General features: G+C 41.7%; 1 protein-coding gene across 1 annotated transcript in view; it reads left to right on the top strand.

The window, feature by feature from the left end:
• The window catches only part of LOC126416614 (uncharacterized), an 87,145-nt gene extending 71,760 nt beyond the window's left edge, over positions 1-15,385 (top strand). The window contains exons 5-7 of the mRNA XM_050084373.1: positions 769-888; positions 7,693-7,873; positions 15,233-15,385. Coding sequence (XP_049940330.1) covers positions 769-888; positions 7,693-7,873; positions 15,233-15,245 — 314 coding nt within the window. The 3' untranslated portion in view covers positions 15,246-15,385. The remainder of the gene's footprint in view (positions 1-768; positions 889-7,692; positions 7,874-15,232) is intronic.
• Positions 15,386-15,739: the final 354 nt, after the last annotated feature.

The raw sequence follows: 15,739 nt of genomic DNA, 5'->3' as shown, positions 1-15,739 counted from the left end.
TGCTCAGGAACGCCTGAAGCAATTTCAATCAAATTTGGTGTAAACATGACTCGCAGTTTGTGAGGGTAATGTGTGGACACACCCCCAGTTACAATTTCCTGACACTTTTGAACGGATAGTGTAGTTGTTCACAGCCGTTGTTAACAAATAGTATTGAGTACTTCAACGATTTCAGTTCTTTTCATTTTTTAAAAAAGTTCATCAATTTATTAAATTGTGAACTGCATAGTAGAATTTTATATAAGTAAATGATAAACCTAAGATGATATTTTTACGGGGTAAATTCCGCTGGCGAATCCCGCATCACAGATTCAGCCTAGAGGTCTAAATACGGCCCTGCTTCCAATAGCGCACAGAATATTGAGGACGTGGGAATTACATAGAAAACCATTAAATTATTAATATGGATAATATTAACATTATTCAGAATGTTTCTTGAGTCGTCAGTGGCCTCCAATGGCTCATTTCAAATTGGATTTATACTGTAAGCGTTATTGGACAAAGGAAAGTGTACTATCCGTTGTTCAGAAACTAAGCTTATATTACGTAGCAAGGTGCTGCAGCGTTAAAACTTAAGAAATGCTCGTAATTTTTGGTAGAAAATCGTGCAGTTAGTACTGGTATCGGTGAAACCTGATATTGTGACAATCTTAGCGGTACCCCAGAGTAAAGGGAAATCATGGTTTTGATCCTAGTTCCGATTCAAGATGTTGGATTAGTAAACTTTAGATGAAGATATGGATGAATAACACTTTACTTACTTTGCAGATGCAGTGCCCGTACCTGAAGAAGCCTCTGAGTTGGGAGATCTGCGGGCTTTGCCCTCCGTCCCACGACAAACGTCACCATTGATGGCTGCAATGGCGCCTCCTCTCCCAGATACACCAGGTAATTCGGAATAATGTCTGCAATTTGCCACTAATATCAAGAAAGTAGCCATAATTACAATAGCCAACTGTCAGCTAACAAGAAAAAGCTCTAATAGATGTAAAAGAACGGTACAAGAATAAGAATCAACATTAGTTGCTACTAGGCGTGACGCATGGGTTACACAAATTTTCATCAGAGCAGAGATTCAGATGTAAGTCTATTCCAGCATAATAAATGACAACTGAAGGTTTAGCAACCCAATAGTAATATGTAATTTCCTCGGTTACATACTCAAGGATCTCTACGCCGTGAATTCCTGATACAAGATGTGACCGGATTCAAGACTTCCTAGCAAAAACAGCTCACCAAGTTATTCTTACAGGGAAGAGACCAACAAGTACACCCCAAAAGAGTGTTACAATGGCACATATATTTGGTTTTGTGGATCATTGGTCTCCTGACTGATTTACTGCGGACCAGCACGGATTCCTCCCCTGTGTAACCTCTTTATCTCAGTATAGCACTTATACCCGGCGTCCTTAATTATTTGTTGGGTATACTCCAATCTCTGTCTTCTACAACTTTCAAGTATCATGGAAGACATTCCTTTGTCTCTTACCACGTCTTATAGTCTTGTCCCTTCATATTCTCAATGTCTAATACATTTTCCTCTCCTCGCAGATTCTGTGGAGAAATTTCAATATCCTTCTATAGCACGACATCGCAAACGCACCAGTGAATTTCTTTTTCGATTTTCCAAAGTTCTCGCTACACTTCCATGTAATGCTGTGCTCCAAAACGCACATTCGTGGAAATTGATTCCTCACGTTAAGGTCGATGTTTTTGACACGAATACCTCGTTTGACGAGGAATGGCCTCATTGTCTGTACTAGCCTACTTTTTATGTCCTCCTCGCTTCGTTCGCCATGTTTTATCTTTCTTCCTAGATAGCAGATGTCCTTCATTTCGTCTAGCCCGTGCTCACCAGTTTTGACGTTAATTGTACCATTTACTTCATTTATTTACTCCTCATTACTTTCGTCTCAGTCCTTAAAACGACCACATGTTTTTCAGTTTCTTCGCATTTTTCTTGCAGCAATTTCGGCATGACATCACAGAATTTTCTGTTAATTTCACTCCTAAGAGACGTATGTTGCTGTGTTCCTGTCTTTCCCTGACCATTTATGTACTTCCTTCTTTTGCGTACCAGCTGAAGAATTTCTTTTGTCACGTAAAGTTTTTTCACAGTTACTTTTCTGGTGCCAATATTTGTCCAGCTTCTGTGATTGCCCTCTTTAGAGATGTCCAGCATTTTTCAGCTGAAATGTCTATCGTGGTGCTCAAAATCGCAGTGTCTGCCTTAGAGAACTTCAAATTGATCTAATGTCGCCCTGCTTTCTACGTTAACTGTTGGGGATGATTTTCTTGGAATTCAGTCTATTCTTCATCATTACTGAATTGTGATCTGAATCTACTTGTGCTCCTGTTTACATCTTGCAATCCAGTGTCTCTTTTCGGAATCAATGTCTGATCATGATGACATCCAGCTGCAATCTCCTTGTGCCTCTTGGCCTTTTCCGAGTGTGTATCCTCCTATCGCGATTTTTGAACAGTGTATTCGCTATAGCTAATTGATACGTATCGGAGAACTGTGTCTTTCTCCTGACACCATGCTACTACGAAGCCCACATTATCGATGTAACCCTCTATTCTACGTTTTCCGCTAACACATTATTCCAGTCGCCCACGACTGTCAGACTTTCATTTCCCTTTACATACTGACTTACTCGTTTAATACCAGCATATATTTTCTGTAGCTCTTCTTGTGACGTCCGCTTGTATAGAAGAAGTATTGTTTTTGGAGTTGGTCTGGTGTTGATTCGAATACGAGTAATCCACATTCACACACTTTTTGCCGTGCTTTCCTGTTCATGATGAATGACACTCTCGTAAAACCATTTTCTGCTGCTGTTGTTACTCATGTGATTTGAAATCCGCATCTTCTTTCTGTTTCACTTGACTTACCTCCACTTCATCTTGACTGAGCCTGTCTGCAGTACCACATTTAGACTTCTGACATTTCCCGTTTCGAGTAGTAGAATATTAACACTTTGTTGGTTTTCAGTCTTTCTCTCAAGGTCATCTTCTCTTTGGAAGTCCTTTCTCGGAGATCCGAAACGAGAATTGTTCCAGAATATTTAGCCGATTAAGAGATCATCACGCCACTTTCTCAATTACAGGCCACTTGCCCTGCCTTAGTGAAGTGGTTTCTATTGCCTTCTGCATCTTGATGCTGCTGGTCATCACTGTTTCTTCGGCCTCTTAGAGGCAGCCACGCCCGAAAATCTGTCCGCTTTTTGGCAAGGCGACTGCCAGAACGAGAATGCTTGTGTCAGAAGTCTTCGGCCGTCTCGAATTTGATTCAAAATTTAAGCTTTAGCTCACGTCGAACCCGGATCCGATATCTTTACCCCAAAGGTGAGCACTTGAAGCATGCATATACAATGCCTGACAAAAAAATTAAAGCACACGTGAGACGTGAGCGGGTGTCGATGTAACTTGGTACACACATACACCAGCGGCAGGTATGATGCAATTACCTGTGTGAGGTAGAACGGCCACCAGAGAGCAATGGTACTCTACATATTTAGCGTTGTTATAAGCCCCAGTTGGGTATTTCAGAGGCGTGAACACTGTCATATGTTGAGTGATCATTGTAAAGTACACGATAATCTTTGTTGTGTTAGGCAGAGTTATCAGGGCCTGAAAGTGTTTGAAATGGGCCTCATCGTGGATATCGATTTGGCCATCTTCTCAGATCGTGCAATATCCAGTTTTGTGGTGCATTCGTAGGTGAGAGTGGCCCACCGTTGGACTGCATGGGAACGTCAGGGCAAGCGTACTCTTTGTCAGTGTTCTAATTGACCACGTCTGATCACCACAAGGGTGGGTTACCATACTGTGCACCAAGCACATCGTAACCCCTTAACACGTGCACATACCATCCAGGAACGAGTAAAACATTTCGTGCAACATTCTATGTCGTCCCACAGCATTGGTCGGAGACTAACAAGAGCCGGACTATGTATTATCATCCCATGCGTAGGCTGCCGTCAACACCTCAATACAAACGATTGCGTTTGGAGTGGTGCAATGACAATGAAGCACGGAAAAGACACGGGGTTACTCTGTCGTTGTGAGGGCAGACGAGAAGCTACTTGAACAAGGAAGCAGCGACATCATCAGGATTCATCTACTGCCAATAACGGCTGGTGGGATTGCCTTTGTGCTAATGACATGTCCCACGATCATAGATCGCTCCTCGAACTGCCTAAGGCCTATTCCGTGAGCGGTGTTCATGTTTGCATTTTTTTTTACTGTAATGAAAACTTCATATTAGATTTAAGGTATCCATGTGTGAAATGAACTACAACGGCGTGTAAATTGTGGTTTATTGCGAAATAAGTTATGAAATATTGGAGTTAAACTTCAGTTCTTGTCAGTCTTCCTGAATAGTGGGAAGGAGGAGAGTTCTCTACGCTTTCATTCAACAGGATTTGCCACAGTGTGTAACGTGGATTGTTCCTTGCGGCTTGTTACAATGGCAGCTTGTATTTCTGAGATACTTTAATGTCTTGCCTTCACCTGTGTGATTTACTCTAAAGCTGTTTTTTTTGAGGACAGTACAAGCATAATTTTCGATAGACACAACTCCTACTTCACACCTAACGGAGACACTCTTAATTTATAAAAAAACACTAAATTAAAATTTTTATACACCATTTGTTTGCGCTGTCATACGAATTTTACGATGGCAGCATGATTATCGACGAAAGCGGCGTCAGATTTATGAGACTATGGGAAAGTGGGAAGCTCTTGTGGAATAAATTCACGATCTTGTGCAGAAGTTGAATGCCGCTAACTTTACCATCGGAATTTTGTCAGCAGCCTGTATCTGTACTAAACTGAAACTTACATACCTTAGTTTCTTCATAAAATATGAGAGGATACATGGGGCAACTACCAGTAAATTCAGATTTTTCATATTAAACAATCAGGGCCATTGGTGGTTATTAATTTCCGGTCATTTGGCTCTCCGTTTAAAAAGCTATAGATTCTTATGCTGCCACTGTAATATTTCTACTCCCTTATGAGAACATGGACTCATTTAAGTGGAACTTCAGTACACACTCAATACGCATTGTCAGCAGTGCACCCTGCAACATGCATTTTCAACAGGCTTTCACAAGAGTTGAAGGCTGTTAGTAATGGTACCACGGATTTTTAAACTCTAGTCGAACGCTTTTGTCAAGGAGAACGACTTCCATTTTCTACAAAAATATTTAAGGTCCTTCTTATTGTTTTGTATGGATCTAAATCACTGAAATGATGGGGAAAAGTGGGTAATATTCTTCGTGTATGAGTGTTTTACGACTGCATGATGCTATGCTAGTTATAAATCATTAACATGAATTAAAGAGTAGGAAAACTTTCCACGAATAAAAGTCAGCCGTTTTTATTCTAGACAAGAATTTTAATTACGACTGCATGATGCTATGCTAATTATAAATCACTAACATGAATTAAAGAGTAGGAAAACTTTTCACGAAAAAAAGTCAGCCTTTTTTATCCTAGACAAGAATTTTAATTTTGGTTTTCTGTAGTGTTTCCTAGTCAGTGGTATCCCCGGATAGATGCTGCTTATAGACCATGAACGACACTTCCCCTTTCGATAACTAGCTATTATTTGGCTGTTTAGTACATTATTAGACTGTACATTGACTACCATAGTGATAGAATTCTATGATTACATAGTTTAGCATTTCATTATTAATCTTTTGTTTCGTTTTAGGAAGTTTCGTGTATGTTGTGATGTGAGTCACTGACTTCGAATAATTGACACACCGGTCGAACTGAATAAAACTAAACTAAAATACTCTTTTTCTATATTGGAAAGAACTTCTTGGCTTGTTATAGGGTTCCCTGTCAATTACGTCCGAGATTGTGTAGTCAAACTACCACGGACAAGGATCACAAATAAAACATATAAAACATGTAAAGCATGAAAAACTAGTAAACATACACACATTCAAATACAGGTACGTCTAAACTGCTTCCTTACAGTCAATGACGGGAATCTTCTATGTATGTTTTCCCGTGACGTGTCCTTAGTTCCAGCTAGGTGAGATTTTTCAACACATCTGCTATAGCCAGAAAAGAATCCTGTGATCATGTACGTTCTTTGTTTGGTCGAGCCTGACAGTGATCTCACACACTAGAATAGTATTCCATTATGTGATGTTCAATATAGAACACATGTAACACGGTAGATCTTCGTGGAATTACTGAGCATGCTTGCTAACTGCCGGTCAGTTTTACAGAATTATTTTCAGAAACCTGAAAACGCTAGCAAAAGAAACGGGAAAACAATAGTTGGTTCATTTCTTATACTTCCAATTAAGCTTACTAACAGCCTTTTTAATAAACGGCAATAAATTCCTTCTATGCGTCTGCGATCGTTATTAACAATACCGCTTAGTTCCGCTTAACGGCTTTTGATTTCTTAAGCTTTTTTGCTACTGCCATCAAATCACAATTCGCTATTCGTAAAACGAAGTTCACTGTCAGTTGCAATAAAACTTATGGCTACGTCGGGCGTTAAGTGCAGAGTGAAATACTGTGAAACGTTTCCAGACGTGAGTTTTCATTCGTAACAAGTAAAATATTTACTTATCTGTCCCGCTGCAGTTGTTACATTTCATTACGTAAAGAGAAAATGTTCAAGATTCGACACTATGTTTGCTACCATGAACCCTCAAAACTAAATGTACGCTATTACACCTTCTCCACATCTACAGGAGTACAGGAAGGCATGTCTCACATCCACAGACCATATTATCACGTTTCACTCGATATTCTTCTTCTTTTACTGATGCCTTTATCCCGCGGTCGCAGGGTCGGCATGGTTAGGAATGGATTTTGGCAAGGTTAATGTTAAGGGGTGGCCGGATGCCTTTCCTGGTGACACCCCAAAACCCCTGCGACAGAATTTGTGTACCCCAGCTGTCTGCATCTACTGTAACTCATGGAATAGCGAGAACGTGGTCAGATGTCTGTGAGTCCTGTAACTGAGGCGGGACGTGGGGAACAGCCCGGTATTCACCTAGTGGGGTGTGGAAAACCGCCTAAAAACCACATCCAGGCTGGCTGGCGCACCGGCCCTCGTCGGTAATCCGCCGGACGGATTCGATCCGGGGCCAGCGTGCCTACCCAAGTCCAGGTAACAGCGTATTAGCGCTCTCGGCTAACCTGGCGGGTACGTTTCACTCGATATTATTTCCCAGGAAAGGGAGGAAGGCTGGTGTATATCGACCATCGCTCAAACCTCTGACTATATGTAGAAGAAGCAAGATATCTTTTCGGTAACTTGAATGCATGAACAGGACAGTTAGTGAAAAATTACCTCTAATTTTAGGTCTGAACCTGAACACCAACCCATCTGAGAGCTGGAAATGCTAAATGTGTCTTACAGCTTTGATTATAGATCACCATCTGACAGAGTGCACTCTAAAACATAAATCCTAGCTTCAGTTCCTAAACAAATCTTGCATTGATACAAACTTTGAAAAGAGATTAATCGAAGTATTCATCTAATTATAGTGATTTAAGTTTTCCATTGTTTCTCAAAATGACACGACAGGCAGTTCTAGGATGGTACTTTTGCCAAACCATTTCGGATGACTGGATCACTTCTTTCCCGTCTGAGGTGGCCTCTAGCGACACTGCTGTGTGATATTTAATTTAATTTATCATTATTTCCAGGTGATGCAGGCGACGTGAGCCGAGGCAAGAGGACACTTTTTAAGAAGCGCCCCTTCTCTTCCGGCTCATGTGGTGGAGGCTGCTGCGGAGGCTGCAGCGTGTGTGGAGGCTGTGGAGGCGGCGGGGGCGGCCACTCCTACAGTTCATCGGGCTCTTACAGCTACTCGCGCTCTTACGGCTAGTGAGTGAACTATTGGCCACCGTTGCTAGTCCTTGGGAATTGCACGAAATCTTACAAAATGTGATTAGGTTAAGTATTCTTAAGTTTACTGACTACCAGCTGTGGGACAGTCTTGTGTATATTTCGAGATTTGCTCTTAGTAGAGGGGTGGGAGTCGTTCCTTGGAACACTTTTGAGGCTTTCGCATCTAGACGCTTACTACTTTTTTTTATTCCGTTCCGAAATAATAGCATTCGATTTACGTGTGGTGTAGTCTTTTTTTGCTATTACAATAACCACTCCTGAAAAATAAGTTTTTTTCCAAAGGTGAAAACTGTTTTAGTTTCAACGTGGTCAAATACCTAGGAATAAATATTCTATTCAAATTAAAAATGTTGCAGTCGAGAAACTCTTGTAAATATAATATTTAATAGTCTGCGTGTTACATTATTGCTATACTACATAGCAATAATCAGTAACTGAAATCAAATTAAGAAGAAGTATTACCAAAAACCAGTAATAAATTCAAAACACTTTGAATTAGAAGCTGTTGGAAACATACTCAGATTTACATTTTAGAGACAGAGAAAATTGTTGAGACATTAAAGAAGCTCACTTCATGTGTACGTATCACTTTTTCTATGGTAAAGACATCTTCCGTTTTAAGGTACAAGTTAGCGCACGACTGACGAAATGTGGGTTTGTAACTGAAGAATTACAAATTTCTCACAATAGCATTGATATGATGTACAGCAATTAAATATGCAGAAGTCGTAATATTTACAAACGCTGCACAAAACACTACTTAATATCTCACAACAGAAGGCACAGTAGAACGTCCCGAAAACTGATTATGGTGGTCTCTAGAGTGAATTCGTTCATGTGCTTCTCAAATAGGCCAGTAGATTGAAACACTGTGGAACTTCATATGTGCCTACGTACACTATCCTCCAAATAAAACGTTGTCCCCTTCACTTACTGACATAATCTAACAAGGCAAAAATATTAGTTTCCCGATTAAATAAGCACCCAGGTCGCTTTGGAGTTCTGAAGATAATGCTTAACTGACACCGGGCGGTCGTGTAATTCTCCTCCGCTGAACTTAATTCATGGCAATAAAGAGGAGCGTATATGCCTGCCCGTCGAACGGAAACTGACAAGCGAGATGGGCCGAAGTGTGACGCGGTAGAACGGAAGAGAGAAGCTATCGTAAATGAACGTTCCGGTAACCACACCGTGGATGAAATTGGCAGATCCGTTGGTGTCTAAACGCGGCCTATCGAACGTACCTGCAAATAATAACACACATTGTGTCCCACACTGCTTGCGTAAAATTCCATATTGCAATACTATCTCGTGGCGAGTTGTAGAGGCCGGCCAGGGTGGCCGAGCGGTTCTAGGCGCTGCAGTCTGGAATCGCGCGACCGCTACGGTCGAGATTCGAATCCTGCCTCGGGCATGTTTGTGTGTGATGTCCTTAGGTTAGTTAGGTTTAAGTAGTTCTAAGTTCTAGGGGACTGATGACCTCAGAAGTTAAGTCCCATAGTGCTCAGAGCCATTTCTGAGTTGTTGAGTTACGATGCTTGAAGTTACAACAGGTGTGTAGAAATCAAAGCGCCAGCATCGCTGCAGCAGAGGTCCTGGCCGCAAATGTAACAGTACATGTCTGACACTTGTCAGGAAAATGCGATGGAGCAACAAGGAAACATCAAGTCTTATTTTAAGTTTTGTGTTTATGGGCTACAGTTCGTCGAATTTGACCCAAATACCGAAAGGTAGATCCCTGGTCGCTAATCCACGAAACGCCCCGTCCCACAAAGCAACGATCGAGAGCGAGTTTTCGGCCAGCAAAAACAATCATCGATTCGCCGGGTTTATCCCCAGTCGTCTTGTGGTATTATCGAATTGAAACTGGCAATTTAAGGACACCATACTGCACCGTGGTGGCGAAAAGTCATGGGATAGCGAGATGCACATATACATGTGGCGGTAGTATCGGGTACACAACGCATAATAGAGCAGTGTCATTTGTACTCGGGTGATTATGGCCGCAAGACTGGAATTAACAGACTTTGAACGAGGAATGATAGTTGGAGCTAGACTCATGGGACGTTTCATTTCTGAAATCGTTAGCGTATTCAATATTCTGAGATTCACACTGTTAGAAGTGTACCGAGAAAACCAATTTCAGACGTTGCCTCTCACCACGGACAAAGCAGTGGCCTACTGCCATCACTTAACGACAGAGAGCAGAGTTGTCAGTACTAAAAGACAAGTAACACTGCGTGAAATAATCACAGAAATCGATGTGGGACGTGCGATAAATGTATGCGTTAGGACGTTGCGGCATAATCTGTGGTTAATGGGCTATGGCAGCAGACGACCGATGCGCGTGCCTTTGCTTACAGCACGACATTGCCTGAAATTCCTCTCGTGGGCTTGTGACAGTATCGTCGTGAGAGCTGATGGAGGGTAGGGTTCGAGTGTGGCGCAGTTGGGTTCGAGCGCAGACTCCACGAAACCATGGACCTAAGTTGTCAACAACGCACTGTGCAAGCTGGTTGTGGGCGCATAATGGTGTGGAACCAACGGTCTTGCCGCAGTGGCAACACCGGCTCTCGTGAGATCACCGAAGTTAGCACTTGGACAGGTCGCAATGAGAGTCTGTCAAGTGCTCTTGGCAAGTGGGGTGCACTCAACCCTTTTGAGGCCAATTGAGAAGTAGCGACATCGGTCATGAAAATTGACAACGGCCAGGAGAGCGGTGTGCTGACCACATCCGTATCCGTATCCGGTGAAACCTAAGGGCTGAGAATGATATGGCTGCTGGTCGATACCGCTGGGCCTTCAAGGCCAGTTCGGACAGTGTTATTTTTGTTTACATGGAATAGACTGGGTCCTCTTGTCAAAATGAATGATAATTGACTCAAAATGGCTAAGTTCGGTTACTTGGAGACCATTTTCAGCCATTCATGGACTTCATGTTCCCAAACAGAGACGGAATTTATATGGATGACAATGCGCCACGTCACCGGATGATCATGTCACAGAGCCATCATGCCACCCGGCCACAATTGTTTGCGATTGGCTGGAAGAACATTCTGGATAATTCGAGAGAATGATAGCTCTCAGCACTATGGGACTTAACATCTGAGGTCATCAGTCCCCTAAAACTTAGAACTACTTAAACCTAACTAACCTAAGGACATCATACACATCCATGCCCGAGGCAGGATTCGAACCTACAACAGTAGCGGTCAAGCGGTTCCAGACTGAGGCACCTAGAACCGCTCGGTCACACCGTCCGGCTCGAGAGAATGATCTGGCCACCCAGATCGCCTGACATAAATCCCATTGGACATTTGCGGGACATAATCGAGAGGTCAGTTCAAGCACAAAATCCTGCACTCTTTCGCATTTATAGACGGCTATGGAGGCACCGTGGCTCAGTAGTTCTGCAGGGGACTTACAGCGACTTAAGTCCATGCCACGTCCAGCTGCAGCACTACGTCGAGCAAAAGAAGGCGCGACACCTTATTAGAAAGTATCTCGCGACTTTTGTCATCTTACTGTAAATGCAGTTCCAAAAAAGGACTACAGTGACTGTTTCAGAATGCCTTTAAACCCATTTTAGCTGTTTATTTTGTGAACATGATACATGATTTTTATTTTCCATAGCCACGCTCTTAACAGAACTGTGACAAACGGTGTATACCACCCGCAGATATGTAATGCGGCGTAAGGACAATGACTGTAGAGAGACCCTAACCCGTAGGGACCGAAGACGAGTGTCACTTCGTGCCAATCACAATCGGTTTCAAGCACGGCAGAAATTTCTGCTGGTGTTGAAATTAGATCCATGTCAATCAGTTTACGAGGAGACACTGCGAACGGAACTGCGTGAAGTGAACATTTGGAGGCGGGTACCTTGCGTTAGGCCATTGCTCACAGTGGCCGTTGGCCAGACATCATATAAACTGGACAGTACCTGGCTGGTGGCATGTAGTGCTGTTTGTAGAGAAGTAATGTGGCGTTAAGTTCACAGTGCGAGGAGGATGTAGTTCAGGCCAGGGGTGGTTCTGTGTTGTTTTGCGGGCGTTTCTGGTGTCGTCACTTCGATTCACTCACTCAGCTGACAGTGAACATGAGCTAGGAAGTTTGGATTGACATTTTCGGTGGCATAGTGTTCGTCTTTCTTCTACATTTACTTGATGAGCACGCTGTGGCTATTTCTGTCTTTGGCTATTTCTGTCTTCCAAGACGACGATAGCCGTCTTCACAGGGCTGCACTCTCAGTCACCCTACAGCACATCGACTGTCCGCTAAATGGCCTGTTCTTAACCCATTGGTCTATGTCTGGGAGTACTTGGTGCAGCTGGTGGAACATATCAATCAGTATCCTCGCTCTACGGGACCTAAGCACCAATGAGTTTTAAGGCTTGAAGAAACTTTTGGACTATCCCCCTCATCGATCTGACTCCATTACCGAGGCCAGAGGCGCTGAAACAAATTATTAATGTTGATGTCTCCTGGATTTATGTTGTGTTTTTCCAATTTTCTTGGATGCCAGAAGATAGTATTATTTCCTGTCTCTCTCCGGGATTTATTTTTATGCGCATCCAGGCACAAGCAGTTTCGAAATATTCAGGACCACCTATGATGAAATGGTGTGTGATTCAAACATATAAGACAGTACGGTTCTGTCACCGTCCAGTATGACGGCTTACAGAGACATTCCATTGTGCAGGGATTGCGGAATATTTCTATATACCACCAACATTGAGTACCAATATTCGTTTATCGTGAGCACAAACAGCGTTTATGAGGGGAAAAAATGAAATTGGTCATTGTATCACTCTTTAAAGTCAAAGCACTGCAACGAAAATACCAGTTTTAAGGGCCTGCTAAGTGGCCACCTGTGACTACCTCAACCTTTTCATTGCAGTCAAAGCGTTTTTAGGCATAAATTTCTATAAGTGTAGTGGTAGGTGAATGTCATAAGATGGCAAAGTACAACAGCGCGTAAATAAATAACATACATTATGATAAATGTTTGCTGAGATTCACGCCCAGTTTATAAGTGTCAAATAGCTCTGAGCACTATATGACTCAACATCTGGGGTCATTAGTCCCCTAGAACATAGAGCTACTTAAACCTAACTAACCTAAGGACATCACAAACATCCATGCCCGAGGCAGGATTCGAACCTGCGACCGTAGCGGTCGCGCGGTCACAGACTGAAGCGCCTAGAACCGCTCGGCCACACTGGCCGGCTATAAGTGTCAGTTTCATTAAGTCCAAAACGGTATGCAATTTTACTGACTAGTTTGTTTTTTACCTTGCGAACCAGTTTAACAAACATCTCGATAAATACGCATTTAAAGTTTGGAGTTGGGTTGTTGTGTACAAAACTTTGAAGTTTTTCGACTTACCTTTAATCTGCTATTTCTGGACCATACGGTAAACCTTAATATTCTTCGAAGATCTCATTTCTTAAAGAGTGAGTCTCTCTAGCCGCAGTTGTAGCCTCGACGCTGTTCTCTTACCATGGGGGGTGAGCAAGCCGTGGTACCGATAACGACCCTCATTAATTTCATTTTAAGTGAGACTCCGTTAAATCCGTTGGAAAAAACAACACACGCCCGATTTTTAGCATTTTAGACGAAATTTGCCCCCGAAAACGTGTTTTGGAGCCTAACTCCAAATTAATGAATTCTCTGCTTCATTATTGATCTGCGTATTGGCTCCAATGCATTTCTCCATCAAATTCTCATAAACAATAGCTTCAATAACTTCACTCAGTGATGGATTATGATCAAAAGTGTCCAGTGTTCCATTAATTTCAGCTTGCTTCCATTTACACCAACTTTTACAATAGTTATCGGTCTGCGGATCGTCATTCGTTGAACTTCTGTGGTAAAGTATCGCCATAACTGGCTTTTTCATCTCACTGCTGTCGAAAGCATATAATTGCGAAATATGGTGGAAAAATAGTTGATATTTTCTTCGACCAAGTATTTTACAGAGATATTGATTGGTGTCGCAACTCCCCAAGCGTCGAGAGCGGCTAGAGTAGACGTAAACGAGTTTCCATTGTAACGTGATTTTCAGGTGTAAACAATAATTTGCAGGTAAAATCTTTTTGATCAGATATTCTTAATACTACAAGGAATCAAAATACGCAACAAAAGAAAAAAAACGATTTTTTTAAAACATCGAGACCGGGAAAGCCACTTGAACACTCAGTAGGATGAGTATGTAATACGCTACATGTTGTTGTGTGCAAGCTTCTTCATCTCCCAGTACTTAGTGCAACCTACATCCTTCTGAATCTGCTTAGTGTATTCATCTCTTGGTCTCCCTCTACAATTTTTATCCTCCACACTGCCCTCAAATGCTAAATTTGTGATCCCGTGATGCCTCAGAACATGTCCTACCAACCGGTCCCTTCTTCTTGTCAAGTTGTGCCACAAACTCCTCTTCTCCCCAATTCTATTCAATACCTCCTCATTAGTTATGTGATCTACCCATCTAATCTTCAGCATTCTTCTGTAGCACCACATTTCGAAAGCTTCTATTCTCTTCTTGTCCAAACCATTTATCGTCCATGTTTCACTTCCATACATGGCTACACTCCATACGAATACTTTCAGAAACGACTTCCTGACACTTATATCTACACTCGATGTTAACAAATTTCTCTTCTTCAGAAACGCATTCCTTGCCATTGCCAGTCTACATTTTATATCTTCTCTACTTCGACCATCATCAGTTATTTTGCTCCCCAAATAGCAAAACTCCTTTACTACTTCTTTACTCCTAATCTAATTCCCTCAGCATCACCCGACATAATTCGACTACATTCCATATCCTCGTTTTACTTTTGTTGATGTTCATCTTATATCCTCCCTTCAAGACACTATCCATTCCGTTCAACTGCTCTTCCAAGTCCTTTGCTGTCTCTGACAGAATTACAATGTCATCGGCGAACCTCAAAGTTTTTATTTCTTCTCCATGGATTTTAAAACATACTCCGAATTTTCCTTTTGTTTCCTTTACTGCTTACTCAATATACATATTGAATAACATTGGGGAGGGGCTACAACCCTGTCTGACTCCCTTCACAACTACTGCTTACATAGTGCATTGAAACTATCTTTCATCACTTCACTAATAATCGACAGTCGGACATTCATTTTCCCTTTTTTGGTCATTGATACTGACATTTAGGCTGTATCCACTTGCTTACTGCATGTTCTGACGGGGAATGTGTAGCAACTGGTTTAGTGGTGTGATCTGTTCAGTGAAATTACAATTAATTACGCAAAATTTTACTCAGTTTCTACCTATAACTTTTATTCCTCTTCTTTGTGTTACAGTGGTCGACGATAACGCTATGGACGTCCAGCATCAACTACGCTCCACGAGCTAAGTGGGAGACCACGCTTACCTACGAATTCCGCGTAGGTTTTGACAATAGTTGTGTATAAATATTTCTGTTTTAAACGAAATACATTTGTTTTGTATAAAAACTTGTAGTTTCATTTTTTAAATTTATTACCCAACTAAATGAAAACTTGCCCCTTCATTCTATATAATATATTCGTTTTATTTCTTTGGCTTTATAAATATTTCTTCAGTAAAATTTGCAAATTGTTTATAAAAACCTGATTTACACATTAAGAACTCAACAACACTTCATGAAGTTGTAGCTTGCACATTAGGTAATAACAGATAATTTACTCTCCACAGACATGTAAGACACTAATGCACAAAGTGGTGCAAACACGAAAAAAAAAAATTGTTGATTATATAAACGTAAGCATGTGTGTGTGTGTACTTTATGAATTGCGCGCATTAGACAGTGAGCGACACGACATATGTAT

This window comes from Schistocerca serialis, chromosome 1 (genome assembly GCF_023864345.2).
Source record: "Schistocerca serialis cubense isolate TAMUIC-IGC-003099 chromosome 1, iqSchSeri2.2, whole genome shotgun sequence".
In the NCBI taxonomy this organism is placed as follows: domain Eukaryota; kingdom Metazoa; phylum Arthropoda; class Insecta; order Orthoptera; family Acrididae; genus Schistocerca; species Schistocerca serialis.
Note: the sequence above shows the minus strand (reverse complement) of the source record. Positions and strands in the feature narration are given on the sequence as shown.